The 26442-nt window shown below is 46.9% G+C and overlaps 1 protein-coding gene across 2 annotated transcripts in view; it reads right to left on the bottom strand.

Moving 5' to 3' along the window:
• Positions 1-882: 882 nt before the first annotated feature.
• Positions 883-26442, bottom strand: part of myo5b (myosin VB) — a 59850-nt gene continuing 34290 nt past the window's right edge. For both annotated transcript variants that reach the window (XM_047371803.1, XM_047371804.1), the window contains exons 7-39: positions 26295-26376; positions 26070-26177; positions 25837-25946; positions 25498-25763; positions 25343-25424; positions 25121-25261; positions 24476-24598; positions 21270-21353; positions 21057-21191; positions 20889-20986; positions 20145-20231; positions 19940-20051; positions 18981-19192; positions 18755-18911; positions 17241-17480; positions 16931-17167; positions 16636-16729; positions 16415-16542; positions 15778-15897; positions 15554-15688; positions 15373-15438; positions 13257-13496; positions 12569-12663; positions 10184-10382; positions 10013-10106; positions 9495-9635; positions 9037-9188; positions 8867-8956; positions 8635-8785; positions 5256-5550; positions 4878-5052; positions 4077-4157; positions 883-2112 (exon numbers count right to left, since the gene is read on the bottom strand). In XM_047371803.1, coding sequence (XP_047227759.1) covers positions 1960-2112; positions 4077-4157; positions 4878-5052; positions 5256-5550; positions 8635-8785; positions 8867-8956; positions 9037-9188; positions 9495-9635; positions 10013-10106; positions 10184-10382; positions 12569-12663; positions 13257-13496; positions 15373-15438; positions 15554-15688; positions 15778-15897; positions 16415-16542; positions 16636-16729; positions 16931-17167; positions 17241-17480; positions 18755-18911; positions 18981-19192; positions 19940-20051; positions 20145-20231; positions 20889-20986; positions 21057-21191; positions 21270-21353; positions 24476-24598; positions 25121-25261; positions 25343-25424; positions 25498-25763; positions 25837-25946; positions 26070-26177; positions 26295-26376 — 4683 coding nt within the window. In that variant the 3' untranslated portion in view covers positions 883-1959. The remainder of the gene's footprint in view (positions 2113-4076; positions 4158-4877; positions 5053-5255; positions 5551-8634; positions 8786-8866; positions 8957-9036; positions 9189-9494; positions 9636-10012; positions 10107-10183; positions 10383-12568; positions 12664-13256; positions 13497-15372; positions 15439-15553; positions 15689-15777; positions 15898-16414; positions 16543-16635; positions 16730-16930; positions 17168-17240; positions 17481-18754; positions 18912-18980; positions 19193-19939; positions 20052-20144; positions 20232-20888; positions 20987-21056; positions 21192-21269; positions 21354-24475; positions 24599-25120; positions 25262-25342; positions 25425-25497; positions 25764-25836; positions 25947-26069; positions 26178-26294; positions 26377-26442) is intronic.

Here is a 26442-nt window from a genome sequence, read left to right as displayed (position 1 = left end):
CCTTTCTATACTAAATCAAGCAGATGAATGGTTACAGAGATCAGCGCTGAGGCTCCCGTTGGATCCGCTCGGTGATTGAAGTGATCCTGAACGAAGGTCACACATGGTTTTTATGTCTGGTACTCCCTCCATGTGTTTATCAGTAGACTATGTGACACCATTCTGGTGTCTATCTGACAGAGTGTGTAGTAGCAGATGTCCAGTCCATCTTCCAAGTGTGGCTGCTGCAATCTAATCAACCCGGTTACAGAACGTCCCACAATCAAACCCAATGCACTAAACTTTATGTCAAACCGTGGGTCATTTGTCCTCATGGTCTAGGTCAATGAGGATTCTTATCCTAAGAAAAGTGGAAACATTAGCATTCATACTTTATCATTCTGGTCTGTGTGTAGAAGCTCATCTTTACGTAATAGTAAGGTTATTCCTAAATGATCAGATAATCAAGCGATGGCCCTGGATCTACCACTGACTTCAGCTGAAATCCAAAAAGCTCTCACCAGCATGCCCAATAAAAGGTCTCCAGGCCCAGATGGATTCCCAACAAACAAAATCAAAAAAGACTGACTGACTCAGTGTCTTTTACCATTTTTTTGTCATGAGTCATGAATTCATCCAGGTTGTGACATCAACACTGCTGGGCAACCAGTCCCACCATCCTGTCTGCCGAAGCTGTGAAGATGCTGTTCAAACTAATTGTGATGATAGAAAGTGCTACAAATCTGTTTATTACTCGCTCATAAATCCATATTCAGCTTTATAACCCAGTTACATGAGATCACAGGCAGTCTGGATACAGAAGAGAAACTATTATGGGATGAAGATCCATAGCTTGAAATGAAGCTGATCTCAGTGACTCTATGAAGAAAGCAGCAACAACAGTGAAGTCAATCATTTTATATATATTTCTGTCTTCAGAATTACACCAAGATCTCAAATTATTTCCATCAGCTGACAACAGAACAAACTTCATTTCTGAAATATATTCTGTGAAGGCTCTGCAGGTCCTCCAAGCAGAACATTTCCAGAACTGCAGCTTTCAGTCAAACCCAGAAACTATTTATACAGAAAATGTTTGAAAGTTCTGACGGATGAATCTTTATTACAGAGGAAGAATGGATCTGCATTAGTGACAACCAGGAAGGAAGATGATTCCTTCAGTTGTCCTGCAGCTACAGGTCATAAGAATCATCTTCAGCAGGCTGACGTAGAGATACCATCACTTCATGGCACGCTGCAGACACAGACTCTTCTGGCTGAACTACACCGGATTTAAATATTTTACACAATAGTGTCACCACAAACTAGACCAATTACACAGGAAGAAGATTAGAAACTGTCAAAATAAAAGCTGAACATAAAAGACGCCCGACAGGGAAGGAAATGTTGAGTTTTAGTAGAAATTCTGGTTCATATTCATCTTGATTACAGAGAAGTATGAAAAGTTCTGGATGGTTTACAGTCGTGTTTAAACAGAGGAATTTCTGCTTCGACCCGTCCTGATTCACATGGTTCTGGTTTACAGTCCAACATCTGCTAAAACAAACAGGATTTAAACATCTGGAGGCTCCATAAATATGGACAAGCTGTAGAAAACATGTTCTGACGTATCTCCAGCTGCTCCTCTTCCTGTTAGAGACCAGCTTTCTGGGGAAACGTGCAACTTTCTACCCAACATTCATCTGTAAAAACATCTCTGCAGCTCATCGTTGACCTTCACCCTCCAGCTTCACTAGCTTTGACCTCCTTTAATCAGTTTACTTCCTCTAACCTCAGGTATAAACTGCACTAAACACACAGATCAGATGAACAGATCCGGGCCGAACCACAGCCAGGAGCTGATGATCTGCTAGATGTCAAGATGCTCAGGAACATCTCAGAGGTCCTGCAGATCAGATCTGGAGGAAAGGGGCGAATGAAGTGAAGATTGATGTCTAGAGTCTGTGGATCTCTGAGACGTCACACCTTGATGAGGAAGTCCAGGCCGATGGAGGCGGGGATGTGCATGGTCTCCAGACTCAGAGCAGAGGGAGTGTATGGGAAGAGGACGGGGAAGGTGTGTTTGGTGTCCATCAGGAGGTGAGGAGGGTCGTTCCTCTCCTGGAGGATATTCTGCAGACACACACAGGCAGAAAGGTCAAACAGAAGCTCTGCATGCTGTGAAGAGCATGGTGAGCATACAGATTGGGTCACAGCAGAACCGGCTGCAGAACAGAACCCATTACACTCTCAGAACCATCCTCTGATCTCTGTATCTGGAGGAGGAAATTATCTAGACAGAATCTGCATTAAAGTCAGACCTGGGCCAGATTCTTGGTTTCAGGAATGTTCCTGCCAGTTCTCCGAGCTTCAGGTGGGTTTGGGTTTCTCCTATGAGGGGAAAGTACTGGCCAGAAATCAAGAGCCCATACATATGGCCCATTTATGATCAGGATTTCATTGTGATTGTACTCAGAACAACGTTCTCCTCCTGCTTGCCTCCTTCTCTCCACGGATCAAAACTATGACAGATTTTTTCACGTTGCCACAGTTTTGAGTTCTTGATAAAACGCTTTGCTGGCTGAGAAACCCGACGCTGATGGCCTTGAACCAAGATCACATTGGAAGAATTTTCTTATCGTCTAGTTGTAGTTCAGCCTGGTCTTCAGCCACGGTGGCCTGCATGTCTAGATGTTTCAGCACACCTGATGTCAGTTGATGGATGATCAGGTTTTTACTGAATCAGGTGAAATGTTTCAAACATGCAGGCCAGTCTGGCTGAGGACCAGGCTGAACTCTCAGGTGTTCAGTTTTATGCCCAACTGCTGACTTTAATATTAAAACATTTCTATCTATAATATTTAATACTAGCCTGCACTTCTCTGGCACTTTAACTGGTCCGAGGACCCCGGAGCACTTAACCATCCACCCACTGACAGTGGTGAGCAACATGTTAGCCACAGCTGCCCCGGGACAGACTGGCAGAAGCCAGGCTGTCATACAATCAGCGCCACCGGGTCTCTGACCTCCATCAGCAGCCAAGGAGGGGGAAGTGCCTTGCCCAAGGACACAACGACTGAGACGGATGGCTATAGTTAGTGCTAGAGTCTCTACTTGATTGTATGCTACAAGTCTGCCTCGTGTTCTGGTCCATCACGTTGCATCTGACTGGGACCAAGCTGTGGACCTTCAGGATGGATGACAAAACGATAAGGGCTTCAGCCTTAGATTTCTGAATAACTGCAAAGAACTCTAATTCCATGACTCTTTCCATTTGGTATTTTCCTAATCTGTAAAAATGTATCCAAGCATCCGATTCTGATTCTGCAGTGGGTCTGAGGTGTCCCAGATAAACCCAAACCGAGGTTCTGTTTCTTGCTTCCCCCCTGATATTTTATTTGACACCTCCAGACGCTCACATGCAGGACTTCCTCCAAGTTCCCAATAACACAACCACAGGAAAAACCTGAACATTTCGTACAAGGGGTGAGAAGTTCTGCAGGTTCTGAATCAATCCCCACTTCCCTGAACAGCACATCTGAACCCTGGTAAGAAATGAGATTTATTTTAATGGGAAACTTCATCAACCTAAAACATGTCGGTACAATGAGGACCAGATGTTCACGATGGGTTTAGCAGATATTTAGTGTCCATCGTGTAAATCAATGCAAAGCTAAAATCCTGCTTTAAGGTTTGACCGACTTTAAAACTGTTAAACTGACAAAAACAACCAGCTGCAGCTTTTCAGAACACCTCAGTGAACATCAAAGATCAGAGAGGGCTCCAGCTGGACCTGCATGATTTAGATGTTCCTCTTCTCCTATAAACGGACCATCAGCAGGTTTCTGCAGAACTTTAATGAATGAGGCAGAGGCTGAAGCTAAAGACCATCGGCTGCTAGCTCCTCCATCTCTTTCTCCACTTCCCTTTATACCTGCACTCCAGTTCTACACTGTAGTCTGATCCCCTCTGTCAGAACCTGCCAGAACATGACCACTGGTCTAGTGTCTAACCAGCTTAACTGTTTAGTTCTGGTCCAAATGATTTTCACTCAATAAACACAAGGAATGTTTAAACAGAACCAACGATGGACTGACCTGAATGTTTCTGATGAAGGACACGGTGACCCGCTCTTCAAACTCATTTAGAGGCGTGTACAGGTTCAGGATCTTCACGATCTGCAGGAATCAAACAAGAAGAGATCAGAAAAACCGGTTCTATGTGCAGGTTCTGACGGCTGGTTCCATTCGGGCTGCACAATAACAGGTCATTGTGATAATTTGACTGGATATTGCAACTATGTTATTGATTCCAATAAACCTTCATGGCGAACGTTAGCATCTTGACCAAGAAGCACTGTGGCCATCAGGGGATGAATATTCTGCATCCTTTCTGTCACGTTCAACCCACTGATTTGGTGATTTTGATTCCATGCGTTGTGTAGCTCTAGTTTACACCAATAAAACAAGAACATCAGATTCTGCAGGAGCTGAAGTCCAGAAGTTAAATCAAGATTTTTCTCGTCTAAAATCAGTTGCATCAGCAGAGCTTCCTTACAGCCAGTAGCAGTGTGGACTTACACACGGTTCTGTTTACTACGTTTTATCTGCTTCCCCTATGACGTCGTTCATTGATATATCATCGTTGTGCGAATGATATTACGCCAAACTGTGGGACAGTAAAAAAACCAAAGCTGCTGAAGCACCTTGACATACTGCTAAGACCTTCTAGCAGAAGACTTTAATGTAAAATCAATTGAACAAAACATGGGTTAAAATGATTTCCTAATCACTATTTAAGGGTTTCAACTTCTAGAACTCGTTAAGATGAGTTAGACTGATCTTAGCAACCTGCCTGATGTTCCTCCAGGGAAACAAGAAGCTGCTGTGTCCACTGACCTGCTGCACGTTGAGTGCAGAGCACAGCGAGCAGATGGCCTCGGCATCCTGAGACGTCTTCTTCTTGACCTGCAGCAGCTGAGCAGCCTGGATGATGGGCTCCAGCGTGGCAGAAGCTTTGCTTTGAAACAGGTTGTTGGCGCGGAGCCACTCCTCCATCTGACTGGTGTTATACCTAAGCAAACAGACAGGGGGCAGCAGTCGTGTGTTTACAGCAGCTCAGATAGAGTTCTAATCACCCAGATTCTAGAAGTCCATCGGTCGGATGGACCAGCGCTCCTTCAATGTCATTAAAAACTCAACTTTACTTCACATTAAGAACAGAGCTGTGGTTCCTAATGGGACCGAGCAACTCCCAGAAATGTTCTGGTCCGGTACCTGAGCTGCATGCCCGTGCTCCAGGAGCAGACGTCTTTGCGCAGCAGCAGGTTGTTGAGCGTGACGGCGTTGATGCAGTGGAAGAGCTGTCGGACCACCTGCCCTACGATCTCGGGGTCCAGTCCGTGGTCCCTCATGGTGCTGTTGAACTGGCTCAGCTGCCGAATCAGCCCCTGCAGAGTGTAGGTGGTGGGCCCGTCGGCGTCCGTGTCCATGCTGGACGAGCGGTTCCTGTAGCCCATTGGCTTGACTCCGGCCAGGCTCGGGATGCTCTCGCTCTCCAACATGGCCGACACTAGGAGGGCGGAGACATGAGAGGCGGGTCAGTTAGAACCTTCAGATACAGTGAGTCTGTTAAAGCTGATGTCTGTGCTTCATGATTCACTCAGACAGATCCAGATAGAATCCAGAAGCTGCTCGGAGAATAAAAACCAGAAACAGACGGACTGGGAACTGGATTTCTGGATTTCTAAAAGTCTGACCGCTCTGCTGCTTCCCTTCTCTTCTGCTAAATACTGTGACTGGATCGCTTCTTACTTATCATTCAGAACTGCTTCTGCTGTAAAATCAACCTTCAAATCATCTTCTGTTATTCTTAAGCATGGAGTTCTACAGGGTTCTGTTCTTGGCCCTGTTATGTTACTATATCTCCATGGTTTAAGATCTTTCAGTGGTACCTTCTAACTGCTATGCAGATGACATTCAGCTATTGTTTACATGTAATACATTTCTCCAGATTGTTGTGAACCTGGGTTTACTTTCATCCCTTCTTGCCAACGCCAAGTCCAAACATCTCAGCCTCACCTCTCTAACATCGTCTCTAATAATCCTGTTTCAAGTTTTCTCCCAAGAAGGAAGCCTGGAGGGCTCCGATTGGTTAAAAAAACGCCGGTTTTGTTGCTGTGCAGAAATGTTCTAAATGAGATAAAGTGCAGAGATAAGAAGGAGCATGACCTCGTTAATAAACACGGTCTATCATCATACATGAACTTCAGAGAAACCAAGCCCTTTCTAACCTGGTAACCTGTGTGGTTGCCATGGTAACCAGTGTAACCAGTCAGAGGACGATGTAATGATCAGAAGCTGCAGCCAAACTCACCTTGAACAGGAAACAAGGCTCTGCCGCCGCTGCAGAGCGCCCTGCTGCTGTCATTCTTAAACAGTCTGAGCTCTGCAGCGGCGGCTTCCTCCTCTCTCAGTTAAACTGAAATCCTCTCAGTAAAGAGCCTTACTCATTCATCACACGCTGGTTCACACAGAGAACTCATGTTGCGGTTCTGGTTCTGCTCAGAGGTGACATGAAACGCTTTAAATGTGTTCACAAACATCCTCGGTTCCAGCAGCTCAGCTGAACGTCCAGCATCACATACCTGAAGTTTATCTAATGATCTGAGGCACGTTTTCATCATGAACGGAGCAGCGGAGGAGCAGATCCTGTCAGAGGAGGACCCTCAGACACCAGAGAGCCTCGGCTGGATCCCTGGGCTCTCCCAGCTGGTCTCACCTCACATCAGGATGTGATCCGGATCAAATCAGAGTAACCATGATCTGCTCCAACATGGAGAGAACCAGGTGGTGAAATCCACCAGGAAACTCAGGAGCTCTGATGGCAAACACAAACCAACTGAATCCGACCGTAAGGAATCTGAGCGGATAACATCCCTGGACCATAAATGATATGAACGAACATCAAGGTTCATCCATCGGATCAGAACCCGTCAACTCACTGCTTTGAAATCAGGAAAAATAACGGATTTTTCAAGTTTAGTCGGATATTTTAAAGCAGCGTTAATGTGCCGTTTTTTCCATCTGAGGAAAACCTGGAGGAGGTAGAAAGATCAGAACAGAGAGCCGCAGGCGGACCGGGCAGCACCACTCAGCAAGCATTTAACCCAAACATTGTTTAAAGTGGGGGTGGGGAGCTGCTGACCTCGACTGAGGACATTATCGGGCGGTGGAAGAAGTCCTTCGAGGATCTCCTCAATCCTGCCATCACACATTCCCTGGTGGAAACAGAGGCTGGGGACTCGGGTTTGGACTCTTTCATCACCCAGGCTGAAGACACTGAGGAAGTTAAAAAGCTCCGCGGTCGCAAGGCTTCGGGGGTGGATGAGATCCGCCCTGAGTACCTCAAGTCTCTGGATGTTGTGCTCCAGGAGTATGGAATCAGGGGCCCTTTATTAGGGGCCATCCGGTCCCTGTACGAGCGGAGCAGGAGTTTGGTCCGCATTGCCGGCACCAAGTCGGACCTGTTCCCGGTGCATGTTGGACTCCGGCAGGGCTGCCCTTTGTCACCGGTCCTGTTCATAACTTTTATGGACAGGATTTCTAGACGCTGCCAAGGGCCGGAGGGGGTCTGGTTTGGGGACCAGTGGATTTCGTCTCTTCTTTTTGCAGATGACGTGGTCCTGCTGGTCCCCTCTAGCCAAGACCTACAGCATGCGCTGGGGAGGTTCACAGCCGAGTGTGAAGCGGCTGGGATGAAGATCAGCTCCTCCAAGTCCGAGGCCATGGTACTCGACCAGAAAAGGGTGGCTTGTCCTCTTCAGGTTGGAGGGGAGTTCCTGCCTCAAGTGGAGGAGTTTAAGTATCTCGGGGTCTTGTTCACGAGTGGCCATGAACTTTGGGTCATGACCGAAAGAACGAGATCCCAGATACAAACGGCTGAAATGAGCTTCCTCCGTAGGGTGGCCGGGCACTCCCTTAGAGATAGGGTGAGGAGCTCGGAGTAGAGCCGCTGCTCCTCCACATCGAGAGGAGCCAGTTGAGGTGGCTCGGGCATCTATACCAGATGCCTCCTGGACGCCTTCCTCAGGAGGTGTTCCAGGCACGTCCCACCGGGAGGAGGCCCAGGGGACGACCCAGGACACGCTGGAGGGACTATGTCTCTCGGCTGGTCTGGGAACGCCTTGGGCTCCCCCTAGAGGAGCTGGAGGAGGCGTCTCTGTTTAGTCTGCTGCCCCCGCGACCCGGTCCCGGATAAGCGGAAGACGACGAGTACGAGTACACAGAACCAGACCCAGTTTAACTTCCCCTACCAAGCCATGCTCGGTTCAAGGAACCTTGTCATCCTGACATTCCATGAATTTCTCAACTCAAACCTTCAGGACTAATAATTATTTATCTCCTGATGGATCTCAGGATCTCTGTACTCCACTTTCTCTGATCTTATGTGAATCAGGGGGTTCCTTAATGACTTCGCAGATCTTATTATGAATATTTATGCTGCATTAAACAAGCGTCACTGATTTACAGCGCAGGAAGATCTTCATGACAACCACGAAGCCTGCAGTGATAAAGTTGGGATACTTCCTGATGTTCAGAATTGAACTTTCTCTATTTGGTTCAAGGATCTGTAAAAAACCCAGCAGGAGCTTACCGATCATAGGCTGGATGATGCCCTCAGCCACCTTGATGAGCTGCTGGTAGATCTGGATGGACAGGTCGCTCAGAACCTGCCGGTACTCGGCCAGGTCAAAGTTCTTCAAACAGTGCTCGTTTTGTGTCTGCGTGTTCTGAGTCATGAAGGCCTGAAGAAGAAGAGGACAGGTCATGTCACAGAAGAGGCCACAGCAGGACGTTCCTGATGTTCCTCAGGCCGCAGAGCTCACCTCCTCTCCACTGTACTGCTTCAGGCAGTGAAGCAGCCGGCTGCTGTTGGCCAACCAGAACGACATCATCTCAAAGTCGTCATTGTTCCTCTGGAGAACCAGCAGGAACAGGTTAGAACCAGGCCAAGCGTCGGTCAGATCAGACAGCAGTGTGTGTGTGCAGAACAGACCTTCAGGACCTTCTTGATGGCGTTGATGGTGGAGGTGAGCAGAGACTCCACCTTCTGGTCATCATTGATGTAGTCGGCGTGGCGGATGCACATGAAGAGGATGTAGGCGGGCAGACAGGGAACGGTGGCCGACACCATGCTGGGTCGGATGTCTGATGACAGAAAAACACACGTTACTCTGAAAATCCTCCTGATGAGGCAGGAAGGTACAGGGTCCAGGTTGGAGATCTGCATGTTCCAACCTTTAGGCAACAAACCGGTCCAGTTTGGTTAAGAGTTCTCCAGAACTCTTCATGATGAATCTATAATCTGCTTGTAGACCTTAAGACCCAGTTTAGACATTCAGACCTTGTTCTGATACCAACACATCCTTGTAAGAAGGTTCTTCCTGATGCATTTCTCACACATCATCCAATCCCGAATTCAGTCAGAACCATAAGGTCCACTGAGGTTCTCACCTGTGATGAGGGTCTTGATGAGCCGGGCCTCGTCGTCCTTCATGTACTGCAACATCCCCTCAAAGTCCTTGTCCTTCCTCTGCAGGTTCCCCGGGGTCCTCGGCTCGGGTTTGTCCCTGCTTTGAGCTGTGGCCTGAGCAGCTGGAACAGAACCAGAACCAGGAACACAGTCAGGCAGAGACCGACATAAATGTAAGGAGACAATCTGGGAAAGACATCTACACAAAAATGTCCCTCAATGTCCAGCTGTTGAAAACGAAACGGAAGAAGACTTGAAGACGTCCATTTATGTCAAAATATGTTTGAAGAATAAAACGCCAATCAAAAAACCTCCAGGTGAGAATTTAGACCAACCATCTCATCCCAACATGGACCAGATGTCCACATGACTGTCTGAAAAATAAAACGTGACCAGACGTCTGCATGAGGACATCTGTCCACCTTTGGCTTTGAGAAAAACACATCTGGAGCCAGAGGAAGATGTTCACGGAGATCCAGCGGTTGGAGGATCTTCCTACCTTGCAGTTCCTGGACCTTCTTCATGTAGAGCCTCAGCTGCTTCTTCAGCTTCCTCTCGTTCTTCTCCAGTTTCTCCACCAGCTCCTTGAGGTCCTGCGAGCAGACAGAAACGGGTCAGGATGCTTAAGCTGGACTCATGATGCGTTTCTGCAGCGGTCCAAGTTCCTCACCAGGTTATCGTTGGTGAGCCGAGTGATCTCCTGTTGGACGCTGTACTCCACCTTGGCCTCTGGAGACAGAGACGAGGTGTAGTTCAGGAGCTCCTGCTTCTTCTCGATGTCATCCTTCAGCAGCTCGATCTGAGTGTGCAGAGCCTCCAGCTCATCTCGGTGCTGTCGGGCCTGGGTCTGCAGCTGGGCCTCCAGCAACCTGGTGGACCACAGAGTTCAATTAGACCCCAGCTAGTTTTACCCATAAACACTCAGTCTGACAGGACCAACTCAGGTTCTGGATGAAAACTCATTTCATCTCAAAGTTCACAGCAGACATCAGAACCTGACCCAGAGGTTCTTCACACCACGTTCACACAGAGATCTCTAGAGCTAACAGGGAGCACACAGAGACCTGGCTACTTGTTTCAGACCCTGGTAGGCCAGGCCCAGCTCTCCGTCTTCGTTCAGCAGACACCAGTCCTGCAGGTTACTGGTGTCCAGCAGCAGAGGACAGCAGAGACAGACACAGGAGGACAGAGCAGAGTGAGAACGATGCAGAGCAACATGTTCAAGCAGCATCATGAGGAACACAGTCAGAGGTTTAAGAAACCAGATTAGATCTGCTTGCTTTGTCCAGGCTGGAGGGCAACACGTCTTCTCAGGGTCCAATAACCCCCAAACTGTCAGTACCAACACAGCTCATGATGTTTGGTTTGGACCCGGTTATTGTTCTGACCCGTAACACCAGAAGAACGACAAACCTTAGAAAATTTTAAGAGATTTGTTGTGAGATGAGCTGCTAGAACTTTATAAAATGATCCCTAGTTCTGATCCCTGGTTCTGATCCCTGGTTCTGATCCCTGGTTCTGATCCCTGGTTCTGATCCCTAGTTCTGATCCCTGGTTCTGATCCCTGGTTCTGATCCCTAGTTCTGATCCCTGGTTCTGATCCCTAGTTCTGATCCCTAGTTCTGATCCCTGGTTCTGATCCCTGGTTCTGATCCCTAGTTCTGATCCCTGGTTCTGATCCCTAGTTCTGATCCCTAGTTCTGATCCCTGGTTCTGATCCCTAGTTCTGATCCCTGGTTCTGATCCCTAGTTCTGATCCTTAGTTCTGATCCCTGGTTCTGATCCCTAGTTCTGATCCCTAGTTCTGATCCCTAGTTCTGATCCCTGGTTCTGATCCCTAGTTCTGATCCCTGGTTCTGATCCCTAGTTCTGATCCCTAGTTCTGATCCCTAGTTCTGATCCCTAGTTCTGATCCCTGGTTCTGATCCCTAGTTCTGATCCCTGGTTCTGATCCCTAGTTCTGATCCCTGGTTCTGATCCCTAGTTCTGATCCCTGGTTCTGATCCCTGGTTCTGATCCCTAGTTCTGATCCCTAGTTCTGATCCCTAGTTCTGATCCCTGGTTCTGATCCCTAGTTCTGATCCCTGGTTCTGATCCCTAGTTCTGATCCCTAGTTCTGATCCCTAGTTCTGATCCCTGGTTCTGATCCCTAGTTCTGATCCCTAGTTCTGATCCCTAGTTCTGATCCCTGGTTCTGATCCCTAGTTCTGATCCCTGGTTCTGATCCCTAGTTCTGATCCCTAGTTCTGATCCCTGGTTCTGATCCCTAGTTCTGATCCCTAGTTCTGATCCCTGGTTCTGATCCCTAGTTCTGATCCCTAGTTCTGATCCCTGGTTCTGATCCCTAGTTCTGATCCCTAGTTCTGATCCCTGGTTCTGATCCCTAGTTCTGATCCTTAGTTCTGATCCCTAGTTCTGATCCCTAGTTCTGATCCCTAGTTCTGATCCCTGGTTCTGATCCCTAGTTCTGATCCCTAGTTCTGATCCCTAGTTCTGATCCCTGGTTCTGATCCCTAGTTCTGATCCCTAGTTCTGATCCCTGGTTCTGATCCCTAGTTCTGATCCCTAGTTCTGATCCCTGGTTCTGATCCCTAGTTCTGATCCTTAGTTCTGATCCCTAGTTCTGATCCTTAGTTCTGATCCCTAGTTCTGATCCTTAGTTCTGATCCCTAGTTCTGATCCTTAGTTCTGATCCCTAGTTCTGATCCTTAGTTCTGATCCCTAGTTCTGATCCTTAGTTCTGATCCCTAGTTCTGATCCTTAGTTCTGATCCCTAGTTCTGATCCTTAGTTCTGATCTCTAGTTCTGCTAAACTAACATTGTGTTGTTGTAGTTCTTAAACATAAGCAGCAGGTGGCGCCAGATCTCCTGGAACCACGTCAAATGAAGAGCTGGAAGTAAAATAAACTGAAGGACAGAAAAATAAAACAGAGATCTGAGGTTTGTTATTGACTGAAGAGCAGCAGCAGAAACAGAAGAAGGAGGACACAGATAACTCAGAACCCTCCAACAGGGGACAGAGGTTAGACGCTGCTGCAGGAGGACATGGACTTACTTCTTGGACTCAGACAGTCCATAATACGCTTTGAGGGCCTCGTCTTTGTCCACCGGCTCTTTGCTGTTGTTCAGCCCTCCATCGACCTCACTTTGCTGTTCAGACAGAGAGGAGAGGACATGTTGGACAACATGAAGAGGAACACTTTTAGTTTTGCTTCCAGAGCTCCGGCTGACAGAAGATCACAGAGAAATGTTCCCTTCAGATCTAAAAGACGTATTCATTCTCTACTGAAACCAGAAGGTTTCATGGAGCTCATTCATTCAACGCCACACAGACAGAACCACCAAGTATCTCAGGATCCATCAGGGTGAAGATTTTCATCTCAAAGAAGCTTCAGCAGTTTTCAGAAAAATAAATGAAACTTAACCAAGAAAATGTTGAAATAAAACCACAGAAAAAATGTTATTATTGTAATTAATATGCTTTCAAATATATGAATACATTTCAACTAATTTTATCTTCTCTTATTGCTGTTCAAACATGAAAGATGTATTAATAGCCTCATACATCAGTACAGATTATTATCAAGAGGTTCCTACAGGAGGATGAATGCTGAATCACACTGCAACACTTGCAAACATGAACTTCTCAGTAGATGATGTTCGGGTTCATCTGGCAAATATCTGATCGTCTCTCCTCTCAGTTTTATACTGAAACTCAAACTGCCTGAATGCATGAGACTCACAATGCGTTCGCTCTTCTCCTGCAGCTGGGCGTTGCTCACAATCTGAGTCCTCAGGATAAGCACCTCCTCCTTACGGGCGTCTAGCTCCTCACTGGCTGCTTTCAGCTGACTGAGCAGCAGGTTGTAGCTGTCCTGCAGCTCATTGGATGAGCTGTCCTGTGATGCGCGCTCAGCAATGGTCTTCCTCAGCTCATTCAGGTCATTCTTCAGTTTCTTGTTTTCTAATTCGAGCTCCTGTCTCTGAGGAACACAGATTCTGTTACCACCAACACTTTAACTGGTTTTACTGGTGACATCAGAAATGTTGAAACATCATTGTAGTCTTTGAACATCTAATTCTCAACAGTGTTGTTAAAGAAAGCTTTACAGCACCAACAAACTCTCTTTGGAGAGATATTAGAGATGAACTTCTCTGACATTTGTTCTCCAGTCGTACTTCCGTTCATGCATGGTTGCCTGTAACACTCTATGCAGACGACACCCAGCTATAAGTCTCATTGCCACCAGATGGCTCCACAGCTTCAACATTAATGTAACTAATGTTAGTAAATCCAGGAGATGATGAAGTCGGCCTGGTTCTCATTCAGTATGTTAGACTGAACAATTACAAGTAAATGGGTCGCTGAGAATTTTGAGGTCTGGCTACATTGTTTCCCACAGTTTGCAGAGTTTTAGATTCTCTATACATTTAAATTTTACAGAAAATTTCAACCTTAATCATGAACCAGTTCTTTTATTCACTGTGTGCAGTCTGATCTAAATGGGAACAGCGGGTGTGTCACATTTTTCCACCCAGACCATAAAATCCTTCAGCACCGAACTAGCTAATCAAAGATGTTCCAGGTCTGAACTAAAGCAAACTATAGTCAGACCTGGTAGACAAAAAGTATGTATGGTGTGAGCCAATCACAGACAGCTCTCTTCATCCAATCAGAGTGTTCCTTGAAAACTTTTATCTTCCAGCAGTTGGAGCCTCTGTGCTTTACCCAGCTGGAGGAAACAGTTACCAGCATGAAAACCCCCTCCTGTCCAAATGATCTCCTCCCAGCTGCATTTTCAGAGAATAAGTTGAAAGATGTTGAGTCTAATACTTCAGAGACGTTTAACAGCATATCCGTTCAGGTTTTTCAGCCTGTTTTAGACATACAGTCACTGATGAAATATAACATTGATTCGAATTTTAGGCCCATTTTAAAACTTCCTTTTTAATCAGAACATTTTGAAAGGATAGTTTTTATTCAGCTTGAGTCCTTTGTAAATTAACGCCACATTTTTTGAATGTTTTAATCTGGTTTAAAAGCCTTCACAGAACTGAAACTGCACAAGGTTTAAAGATGTTTCATTAGCTGCAGGTACAGGAGACTCAGCTGCTTAAAGGCCTTGACGGCTGTCTTTGATACAGCTGACCACAATATTTAGATCTCCCAGCTGGACCTAGGTGGTATCCAAGGCTCTGCATTGGACTGGATCAGGTCTTATTTGTCTGACAGAAGTTTCTCCTGAAGCCTCTGAGAATCTGTTTCCTCCTCAGCTTCCCTCACATGTGGAGATCCCCAAGGATCCCTTATAGGACCCATTTTATTTTCAATACATGCTCTGATCAGGTTCCATCTGAAGTAATTTCTCCGTTGTGAGATCAATAAAGTCAATCTTATCTTATCCATAGAAAATTCAACATCTCAAATGCAGATGATGCTCAGGTCTACTTCCAGCTGAAACACAACGGTCGTTTTCCACTAGAACCTCACCAAGGTCAAAGCTTGGATGACTTCAAATTTTCTAAACTCCAATGAAAATAAAACTGAAGTTATTATTTTTGGTCCAACTGGAAATCATAGCTCTTCTTCATCTCCAGATCTAAGGAAACTGGAGCAGAGCAGAGAACACCACTAACCTCTAAAACGTTCTCCTATAAGCTTCTTCTAAAGGTCACACCAGACTTCTAATGCAACAGAAATCTCTTCTAGCTGCTGGCTTCCTGCTTCTAGGATCATGTTTCAGATTAGCAACCATTTAGGATTTAAAGGAGATGGTGATGACTTCATGTAAAATCAGCAGCCCCGATGTTCTAAACTCAAACCTGCACAAACAAGATGGAGACGGTTCCTCTGAGTACCTTGAGGTTGTTGTAGGCCAGATCTGCAGTCTCCACGTCAGATGTTGGACTCTTGGTCTCAGGACCCTTCAGAGGAAGAAAAACGTGAATTATTTCCTGCAGAACGTTAAGGTTTAGTGGATGCTGCAGATGAAGTCCACATCAGCAGACCCTTCCTAACGCTGGCAGACAGAACGCTCACCTTACGCTTGGCGAGCTCCTCCATCTTGTCCAGGTTGACCTGCAGCCTCTTATTCTCCGTCTCCAGCTCCCTCACTCGTTTCTGCAGCTTCAAGAACACACTGATGTCCATCGCAGCCTTCTCTACACCCATCTCCTGAAAACCAGCCGCACCACACAGAATTGACCCGGTTCTAACAGAACACATCTTTCAACAGAAAGGAGAAGCTCCGCCCCCTGACTCACGTCCACCAGCTGAATGGAGTCCTCAGTGTCTCCCACCTCTGAGAGGGAGAAAGACGGGTAGTTCGAGTCCGACTCCTGGCTGCTCTGAGTGGACGGATTCCTCTGGTGGCCGGGGTGGAACTGAAGAAGACCAGAGGTTAACACGGACTGAAAGGACTCAGAACTTTGGTTCAGTCCAGTTATAAACATATATGTTTATCATGATTCTGTTCCTTCAACTGTTAAACATCACCCAGAGTTCTGATAGCTGCCCAGAAACAATCAATTAAACGGCCCAGAGAAGCGAAGCTGCTACAGACAGAAGCTCAGGGTGAAGAGCTGAGGTGGAGAAGGTCTCTGCTTGGCCAACATCTATTAAAAGACCAGAACTGGTTCCTTCAAGTGAAAGGAACCGTGTGTCAAACTACTGGGTTGTGACTTATTGCTGATAAAGAGCTCGGTATGGGTCTGACAACCTGGTTCACTTCGGGCAGAACCAAGCCTCTTCTCAGCATCGGATTCTGCTCTGCCATCTGCAACCTTCTCCGGATGCTCCTCAAGCTAAAGATCATTTCCTCCAACATCTGACAGTTTTACTGCTTCAAGTGATCCACGGGTCTACAGAGTTCTTCTGCAGCTGATCTGAGGTCAGTCTCACCTTGCTCAGAGACATCTCCTCTTTCAGGTTGTCATATCTGTGCTCCAGCCTGGAGAACTCTTTGACCAGGTTCTGGTAGCGCTCCCGCTCCTGATCGAGCTCAGTCAGCAGAGATGTGTTGTTCACCTCTGATGGACAAACAGAAGATGGTTATTGTGGAGAACATGAACCTGGATTATCTGGACCCCACTCCTGGTTCCTGTTTCAGCTCAGACTCTTACCAGCAGAGTTCTTGGACGTCTGCTGGATCCGCCGGTTCATCTCCTCCTTCTCAGTCTTCAGCAGAGAGTTTTCTCTCTCCAGCTCCTCCACCCGCTGAGGATCAAACACATCATCATCATCGTCATCGTTGAGTTCAGGTGACAATGAAGATAAATCTGAGACCTTCAGGGAGAACTCAGACCGCAAAACCAGCAGACCTCCGCACATTTACAGAACTTTGCTCCAGACCTGAACCTTCTAACCCAGATGTCTCCACGGATATCAGTGACATCAAAATCTCAGGTGTACTCTCACCTGAGTGAGGCTGAGCTTCTCACTGCCGTGCTCCTCCTCCATCCTCTTCCTCTGGGTATGCGCCTCCTGCAGCTCCTCCTGCAGCCTCTTCAACTCCTCCTGCAGCGACACCATCTGACCTCCATCAGGCTGCTGGTTCTGGATCAGCTCCAGCTCCTTCTGCAGCTTCGTCACCTCTGAGCCCAGTGAGGTGTTCTCCGTCAGCAGCTGCTTGATCTGGGTTTTGTACTCCTGGGACTGAAACCGACACAGTGTTGGTGGTGTTCCTGTGACCCTGTGGACCTGAAGGTGCGGGTGTGTGTGCTCATACCTGCTCGTCCAACCTTTTCTGCTGCTCAAAGATCTTCTTCTCCAGGCCTGTGTTGAGCTTCTTGTGATGTTCTGCGGTGCGAGCTTCGATTTTCAGCTCCTTCAGCTGCCGTTTGGCTTTTATTCTTCTGAAGGCGCACTGGATGATGATGGCGGCATCCCGCGCCCGCCTGAACTTCTTCCTCTGCAGCCAGCCGCGGACGTTCTTCTGGATGACCATGGCCTTGTGGTGCAGCAGGAACTGCAGAGGAACCAGTGATCAGTAACTAAACAGCAGCGAGGTTAAATCTATTTCAGGTCAGCTTATTATGGTTTGAAGAAAGGCAGCACGAGTTGAAACTAAAAGGTCACCAGAGAAGGTTCCGTCTGGACTTTCAAAGTAAAGCACACAGATTCTCTACAAAATAAAAGTCTATTTTTAAAGGGAAAGATTAAAACAAAAGAAAGACTCAAATTCCTATTGGGCAACACTGGTGATCAACAGGAGATGTATTTGTCCTTCAAAATAAGAGCCTAAGACTTACAGTATATACGTTAGATGATTAGGGTTAGATCAACAAGGGATTAATTTAGACTTTTAAAATAAAAGCCCAATAAGTCACATGTTAGACTCTTCACTTTATTGTGGGATTATGCTGGGCTTTCAGAATAATATTCTACAAAATAAAAGCCTCAATGATTGATATTTTAGACCACAGAAAGCAGCTTCTGAATTACTAAATGGGCTAAACCTGTGATAACGGGATGAAATTAGCCTTTCAGAATAAGATTCAGACACACTTCAAAATAAAAGCTTTGTTTTCTATGTTTGAGTTATTACAAAGGAAGGTTCCAGGTTTTTAGAGGGTTTAGGAGTGGTTTAGAACCACTGTCCTTACTCGAGATAACAAGGCGTACTTTGTTGCAGCCACATGATCCTGTTTATTATCTGTTTCTGCAGTAGAGCTCAGCTACCAGCAGATGGTGCACAAACAGAAACCTGGAAAGTTCCCTCAGCAGAGGTTCTGATGATGTTTCAATATGAAAGAGACAGAAGAATCCAGAGCACATGCTGGATAAACTGTGATCTAAAGCTCACCAGACTGCAGGAGTCAGATTACTTGAGGTTAAAGTGCAAACATCCAACATTTTGTAGAAGAACACGTCTATCGTCATTCTGACTAGATGTTTGACTGAACCTGGTGGAGTTTTGGCTTCAGTCTTCAGCCTGCTTCAGGTTCACAGTTTATGCAGGAAAACAATGACTGAGAGGCTGGAAGCACGGTCATGGCTGCAGGCTGCTGAGGGACACTTTTCCACAGAAACATCACCGTGGTCCATCTGCACCACGGATCAGCGCTCTGTGCTCAGGGAAAAGTTCTACAGAACATGCTGCCTCCTGCTGGAACCCTGACTCGTTACAACCTCTGATTACAGCTTATTAATGTCCGTTTACCTCATCAGAACCACTCAGTCATGAGCTTCTAAATGTGATGTGGGCCGATCAAGACTCAGGCTGTGGTGCTGGTTCTGTACCTCCCAGTAGATCCTGCGGGTGAACATTCCTCGGGTGTAGGCCTGGATGGTGACCACGGCCCATCTGATCCTCAGGTAGTTCCTCCTTTCTCGGACCATGCGGTACTGTTTCTGACAGATCAGGGCGGCTCGGTTCTGACGCAGGAACTCTGCGTACCTGCAGGAGAACAGCACGTGTCAGACACCAGAATCTGTTTGGACCAATCGGGGGCTGAGGAAACCTCACCTGCGAGCCAGGTAGCCTCGGCCGTATCTCTGTAGGCCGATGGCAGCCTTGCGGATCTTGCGGTACCGAATCCTCTGCAGCCAGCCTCGGACCGTCTTCTGGATCTTGATGCAGGCCGATCTGAAATTATCAGCCCGCAGCTTCTCCAGGTAGGCCACCTGACCGGCTCGGAAGAAGATCTTGGTCTTTCCAAACTGGAACATGTCGGGTTCCTGTTGGGAGAACAGACGGAGATTCGGACTCTCAGCGGGTCACATACCGACTCAGAGCAGAAGAGATGAAAACATGTAACACGTCAGATTCTGAACAGGACCGAGAACTTTGAAAAGCTCTGGGTCTCTGTCAACTAGGAACCTGAGAAACTTTGATATGGAACCCATAATGTGACAGAACAATCTGAGCCACCACCATGCCTGAAGCCCAGTTACTGTGTTCAGTGGTTCTGATAAAGGCTGAACTGTTCGAATGAAGAACATGATGACCAGAACCAAACAGAAGAACCTCTGAGGTGAATGTTCTGCATGTCTCCTCACTGGTTCTCCTCCTGCAGCCTGAAGATTTGGTCCATTTAAGGTTTTCCTTCATCTCTTGAATCTGGGAACATTTTTCATTTTTATCTTCCGTTTATTTCTGATTTGAAGATTTGAGGATTTTAACATTTACCACATTTAATCCGACATAAACTTATATTTAGTTTTATTTTAGTGAGACAAATAATCTGATCATCGAGGATGAAGCTGAAGGGCCTGAGAAGATGTGGTTCCACCTCCTGCTTCCTGATCCTTCATGCTGAACTTCACACAGTTCTTTAAATAATTACTTCAAAAGTTCAGCATCTAGAATAAATGATCTGATTTCCTGATTATTGTCTATTTACAGACCCGGTGTTGTGGTCCAGACTGAGTGTGTGTTACTGGATCAGAACCAGCAGCTCCTGTAAACTGTGTGCCATTTCTCACCTTTATCAGCGTCTCCAGCAGGTTCTTGCACACCTGCTTCTTATCTGCTGACGTGATGTCTGACTTCTTCATCAGAACCCGGTACCTACTGAAGAAGTCGGGGTAGGTCCACCTGCACACACAGAACGCACGTTATCCAGCCCGTCTGAATGCGGTTCTGAAGCTGATGAAAACAGGACAATCATCTGATGAACATGTTCCTCACCTGGACGGATACCCGGCCGCGCTGATCCGGATCGTCTCCAGAACTCCGCAGGCTCGGAGCTGCTGCACGGCCCGCTGTGAGTCGAACCTGCAGAAATACAAACATGTTAAAACTAAGACATAATGCGGTGTGACAGCCAGGTCGGGTCAGAACATGGAGGTTCCCCTCATCTTCTTGTTAAGCATCAGGACAAACTCTGCAGCAGCTGCAACCAGTCGACTGACTGCTGAAAGCGCAGCCCGACCCAAAACATGTGACCTTAATAAGATTTGTTCTGACACACACTCACATCACATTCCTGCACAGATGTTTATCTGCTGCAGAGGCGGACTGGGACAGAACCACAGAGCTGTTTAACCTCTGAATGTTCTGAAAGAGCTGCAGGAACAGAGGTTCTGGGCTTGATTCTGAACGTCTCAGAGAGACGAAGCTGAACGGACACAAAGAGAATCTCTGAGTCCAGTCTGAGGTTTAAACAGAGCGCCATGAACTTAGATTCAGTGTGGAACCACTCAGGATCAATCACAAACAGAAAGTTCTGCTGTGATGGACTGAGTTCTGTTGAATCCCTCTGATACCTGCAGCATAAAGGAACCAGAACCAGAAGCCGGTATTTAAATAGATTTATCTTCATTCCTTGATATCAGGACAGTGTTCCACCAGCAGCTCTGTAACCTGTCCGTATCTGAACAGAACCATCGTCCTGGCCCTGGACTGTAACGGTTCTATAAAGTTCTAACTCACGAGAAGGCCTCCTTGAAGTCGTTGGGTTTGATGCAGCGGACGTAGTGAGGCGTTGTGGCGTTCAGAGTGTCCATTAGGAGATGCAGCGACGAGCGGAACTGAAACAGAACCAACGTTCAGAACCAGAACAAGGAAATTAAGAGAATGTTCCTGCAGAACCAAACTCACCTGATGTCCCACGGTCTTCCTGTGCTCCTTGTTGGGAACTTTGGGAACAGTTTTCAGGGCCCGGACGTTCACCTTGGAGGGTTTAGAGGAGGAGACGTCGTCTTTGTCTTGGAACAGATCAGCAACCAGCTGAAACTGGGAGGAAACAGGAAGGACGACAGTTTATGGTCCAAACTGGGCTGAGACCACTCAGAACCTGGTTCTGGTTCCTACCGTGCTGGCCTTGAGGATGTTGATCTGCTCCTCATAGACTGTGTCTCTGTTCTTCTCCAGGAAGCCTTCACACTGATACTCCACCTGCAGGATCACACCACTCAGGATGAAGATGATGAGAGGAAGAGGAGGAAAACCTGAGACATAAACCCTAAAACCCAGTCAGAACCTTGATCCGATCCTTCAGGATCTCAGTCACACTGCCCTCTGCTGGATACATCTCATTTTAGTCCCTCATGTCAGGAAGTGAAGCTCAGAGATCCGTCACACTAGACTGAAATATGTCAAGCCTTTATTTCCTGTAATTCTGGTGACTCTGGCTCACAGATGTGAGGGTCCATGTCGCCCATGTTCTGAACGCTGTAGGTGGTGATCACCTCCTCCCTATGATTCTGAAGCTGCTGGTACGGGTTGATGGAGAGAATGAAAACCCAAAACTCTTCGTCTCAGAACATTAGAATATTGTGAAAAAGTGAAACATTGGAACATCATGGTGTCCCACCTTAATTAACTCCAAACACCTGCAAGGGTTTCCTGAGCCTCTAGACGGTCTCAGTCTGGGTCAGTAGGAGACAACCATGGAGGAGACAGCTGGCTGGACAGATGTCCAGAAGACAGTCATAGACACCCTTCACAAGGAGGAGAGCCACAAAAGGTCATTGCTGAAGAAGCTGGTTGTTCACAGAGAGCTATATCCAAGCATATCCCTAGAAAGTTGAGTGGAAGGAAAAAGTGCAGCAGCAACAGGGCTAACTGCAGCCTTGAAAGGATTGTCAAGCAGAACTCATTCAGGAATCTGGAAGCTTCACAAGGGGTGGACTGAGGCTGGAGTCAGTGCATCCAGAACCACTACACACAGATGGGTCCTAGACATGGGCTTCAAGCTTCTTATCTGGGCTGAGGAGAACCAGAACTGGATTGTTGGGTGTGTCATGTCATCTGCTGGTTCTGGTCCGAGCTCAACACAGCCATCTACCAGGACATTTTAGAGCACTTCCTGCTTCCCTCTGCCGACAAGCTTTATGGAGATACTGATTTCCTTTTCTAGCAGGGCTTGGTACTGGCCCACACTGTCATAGGTACCAAAACCTGGTTCAATTACCATGGTGCTACTGAGCTTGACTGGCTTGCAAACTGGCCTGACGTGAACCCCTTATGGAACCTATGGAGTTCTGACAAGAGGAAGATGAGAGACACCAGAACCAACAATGCAGATGACCTGAAGGTCACTATCAAAGCAACCTGGGCTTCCAAAACACCTCAACAGAACCACAGGCTGAGGTCATCCATGCTAAGCTGCATTGATGCAGTAATTCATGCAAAAGGAGCCCAGACCAGGTACTGAGTCAATAGAAATTAACAGTTTTCACAAACCTGACATTTCTCATTAAAATGTCATTTCTATTGATCTGATGTAATTCAGTGATGTTCTGAGACTAAATTTGGGTTTTCATTTTCAAGCAGAATCATCAGAATTACAAGAAATAAATGCTTGAAATATTTCACTGTGTGATGAATCTAAAGAATATATGAGCTTCACTTCCTGAAAGGGGGGCAGCACGGTGGCGCAGTAGGTAGCACTGTTGCCTCGCAGCTAGAAGGTCCTGGGTTCGATTCCCAGCCTGGGGTCTTTCTGCATGGAGTTTGCATGTTCTCCCCATGCATGCGTGGGTTCTCACCGGGTTCTCCGGCTTCCTCCCAAAAACATGCCTGTTAGGTTAATTGGTCTCTCTAAATTGCCCTTAGGTGTATGAATGAGTGTGTGCTTGGTTGTTTGTGTGTTGCCCTGCGATGGACTGGCGACCTGTCCAGGGTGAACCCAGCCTCTCGCCCATAGACTGTTGGAGATAAGCACCAGCTCCCCCGTGACCCACTATGGAATAAGCGGTAGAAAATGACTGACTGACTGACTCTCTGAAAGGAGGGACAGAAGGGTTTTTCACAATATACTGATATTTGACCCATACACCTGATCTAAGCTGATCTCTAGAAGTAGAATGGGAGGCAGATCCTTTAGTTATCAGGCTCCTCTCCTGTGGAACCAGCTCCCAGTTTTAGTCTGTGAGGCAGACACCCTGTCTACTTTTAAGACTAGGCTTAAAACTTTCCTTTTTGATAAAGCTTATAGTTAGAGTGGCTTAGTTTATCCTGAACTATCTCTGTAGTTATGCTGCTATAGGCTTAGGCTGCTGGAGGACATAATGACCACTTTCACCCTCTTCGCTACATTCTCACACTACTCTCCAATTTTGCATTATTTTCTGTTATTTCAGCTTCTAACTTTATGTTCTTTCTTTTCTCTTCCTAGAAGCTACACCTGGCCTGACTCTGTGTCTACCTGTGACACCTTTCTGGAGAGGGGCATCATCCAAGCTTCTGCTGGCAACAACTTAATGCTCACCTTCTACAGATGATCCACATGGCCCTGTCTTTCAGTGTTTAACCCTTTCTCTCTCCTAGACATGGCTACTGACTGAGCTTCTACTGTAACTAACTCTATGTTCTCTCTTTCAGACTCTAACCTTGAAAACTGGCTCAGAGTTTATCTGTTCTTTCTTTCTAGATGAAACGACTAAAGGAGCTACATCCATTAACATTTACTTTTCCTTCCCATAGAAAGTACTCCTGGATCAGTGATTCTTTGTTCTCTTTGTGTCTCTGCTCTGTTCTCTCTAACCTCCAGTCGGTCGTGGCAGATGGCCGCTCACACTGAGCCTGGTTCTGGTTCTGCTGGAGGTTTCTTCCTGTTAAAAGGGAGTTTTTCCTCTCCACTGTTGCTACATGCATGCTCAGTATGAGGGATTGCTGCACAGTCAACACCAGTGACTGTCCACTGTCTCTACATGCTCATCCAGGAGGAGTGAATGCTGCAAGTCACTGACTGGATGCAATCTGCTGGGTTTCCTTAGATAGAAAAACTTTTTATCCAATTTGAATAAATAACTGAATCTGACTGAACTGTTCAATGATTAGTATTAATTAGAATGTATGAACCTGACTGTTGTGAAGAACCTTGAGACGACATGTGTTGTGAATTGGGGCTTTATAAATAAACTGAATTGAATCCATTCTTCAGCAAACAAATAAGGTTCTAAGTTTGTCTCGGTTTTACCCGCCTGCACTTCAACCGGTTCTAAGCTCAGATTTTTCCTCCCGGAAATCATGATTGGTTCTGTGGACCTGATGACCCGTCTGGTTCTGCTCACCTTGTCAGCAAAGTGGATGATGATGAAGGATGTATTGGACATTCTGGGTTTCTGGAAATGTGCACTGCTGGCCTGCTGCTTGTAGAGCTTCTGGGCCCAGTTCTGATCAGTCCCTTTTGGAACCTGAAAAACAGTCAGTTAGAGACGAGCAGGAGGAGCTCAGAGGAACCGATCTGTGAGAACAGTCATAGAACTGTTCACCCCATCCGATGGATGGTCTGATGTTCAGCACTGAAGCCCATAGATAATGAAAGTGTTTGGTTCACTGAGACAAGCTCTGGATCTGCTTCTTCACAATGAAACATCTGCAGGAATGAACCTCAGTCGAGATGTAAATGCTGGTCCTCTGGAAGACTGAACCTTCTCTGTCCAGCAGGTTGGACCTCAATCTGGTGTGACGTTGCACCAGAATGTGGAAAGATTGTAGACATTAAGGTCAGAAAGTTCAGGCAGGTTCTAGTTTTAAAGGACAAGAGGCTTCACCAGCAGCCAATAAACAACAGCTACCAGAACCAGCAGAATTCTTCTTTGGTTTTGATGCTTTGTTCAAAAGATGGACCTGTTGCCACACTTTGGTTAAAAGACAAATGAGTTACCCCCAGCATGATAGGAGTTTCAGAACCTGCTGAAGAAATAAGTCCTTACTTTGCACTCCTCATCCAGCAGGTCCAAGATACCAAGCCGGGCCTCGATCAGGTCAATGCAGGGCTGGTTGTCGTAGAAGTCGATGAGGGTCCAGGGGATGTTCTCCTTCATGTATTCATCCTGCTCCAGCTTGAAGACATGCTGTGGACACGGAGCAGAAGGAGGAAGGTGAGAAACACAATCCAGATGACGCTGTGATCGGGTCGGTTCTGCAGAACTCACAGAGTTGAACTGTTGCTGGAGCTTCTCATTGGCGTAGTTGATGCAGAACTGCTCAAAGCTGTTCACTTCGAACGTCTCAAACCTGCAGAAACACAAACAGCCTTTACATGACATGAGCCTACCAACAGGAGGCGCTCTGTCAACTCTCTGTGTACCCGTAGATGTCCAGAACCCCGATGAAGGAGTGCTGCTTGGAGGAGGTCTGCAGCGCCTTGTTGATGTGCCCCACAATCCAGTCGAAGAGGCGGGCGTAGATGTGCTTGGCGAGAGCGTTGCGGGCGTTGTTCGCCTGTTTGCAAGACATGGTCTTCACGTAGGTCTCTGAGGCGGTGGCCAGCTTCCTGTGGCAGAGCCAGTGATCCATCTGCTTCAGCTCCACACCCAGAAGTCTGCAGAAGTGCTGCAGGTGGACGTCGTTCCTCTGCAGTACAAAGAGGACCGGGTCAGAGAGCTGACAGAAACCCAAAGATCCTCAGATATGCTGCTGGACTTACACCGACATGACAGGACTCTCCGTCCCGCTCTGAGATGATCTCTACATTCCCCAGGTGAAGGATGGAGGCCATGATCTTAAAGATGCCGCTCTGACTGCTCTCCTTTATACCTGCACAGACAATAACTGGGTCTTCATGCTCCTCCTTCCTTAGTTTAACACTTGTTTTCAGTAGAGGTCACCCCCCAGGGTTTAAAAAGCAGATGCCTCAGACAAGGTGATGAGATGTTTTACCCAGCAGTGTGAAGGCCTCTCTGGTCTTTTTTAGGTCTTCAGCATCATTAACTCCATCGATAAAGATGTTCTCTCCTAAAGACGTGTAGGTGAAGTCCTCAGCACTCACTGAGAGAGAAACTCAGAGAAATCAGTCACTGGAAACATCTTCTGAGGACACACCAACCTGATCAGCTCTCCAACATCCAAACATGAAATCTGTCAGATGGTCAGAGGTCGACTTACTGAGACCGAGCTCTTTAAACTCTGGTAAACTGGCCGAGGCACACAGCTGGTAGAAGATGTGATAATTCCTCTCATCTTCAGCCTAAAAAACAGGCGAAAGCCCTTCAGCTCAGACAGGAGGAGTTGATCAGCAGCAGGTGGTGCTGCA

The sequence above is a fragment of the Girardinichthys multiradiatus genome, chromosome 8, assembly GCF_021462225.1.
Source record: "Girardinichthys multiradiatus isolate DD_20200921_A chromosome 8, DD_fGirMul_XY1, whole genome shotgun sequence".
Lineage (NCBI taxonomy): Eukaryota > Metazoa > Chordata > Actinopteri > Cyprinodontiformes > Goodeidae > Girardinichthys > Girardinichthys multiradiatus.
This window is presented reverse-complemented; position numbering and strand designations above follow the sequence as displayed.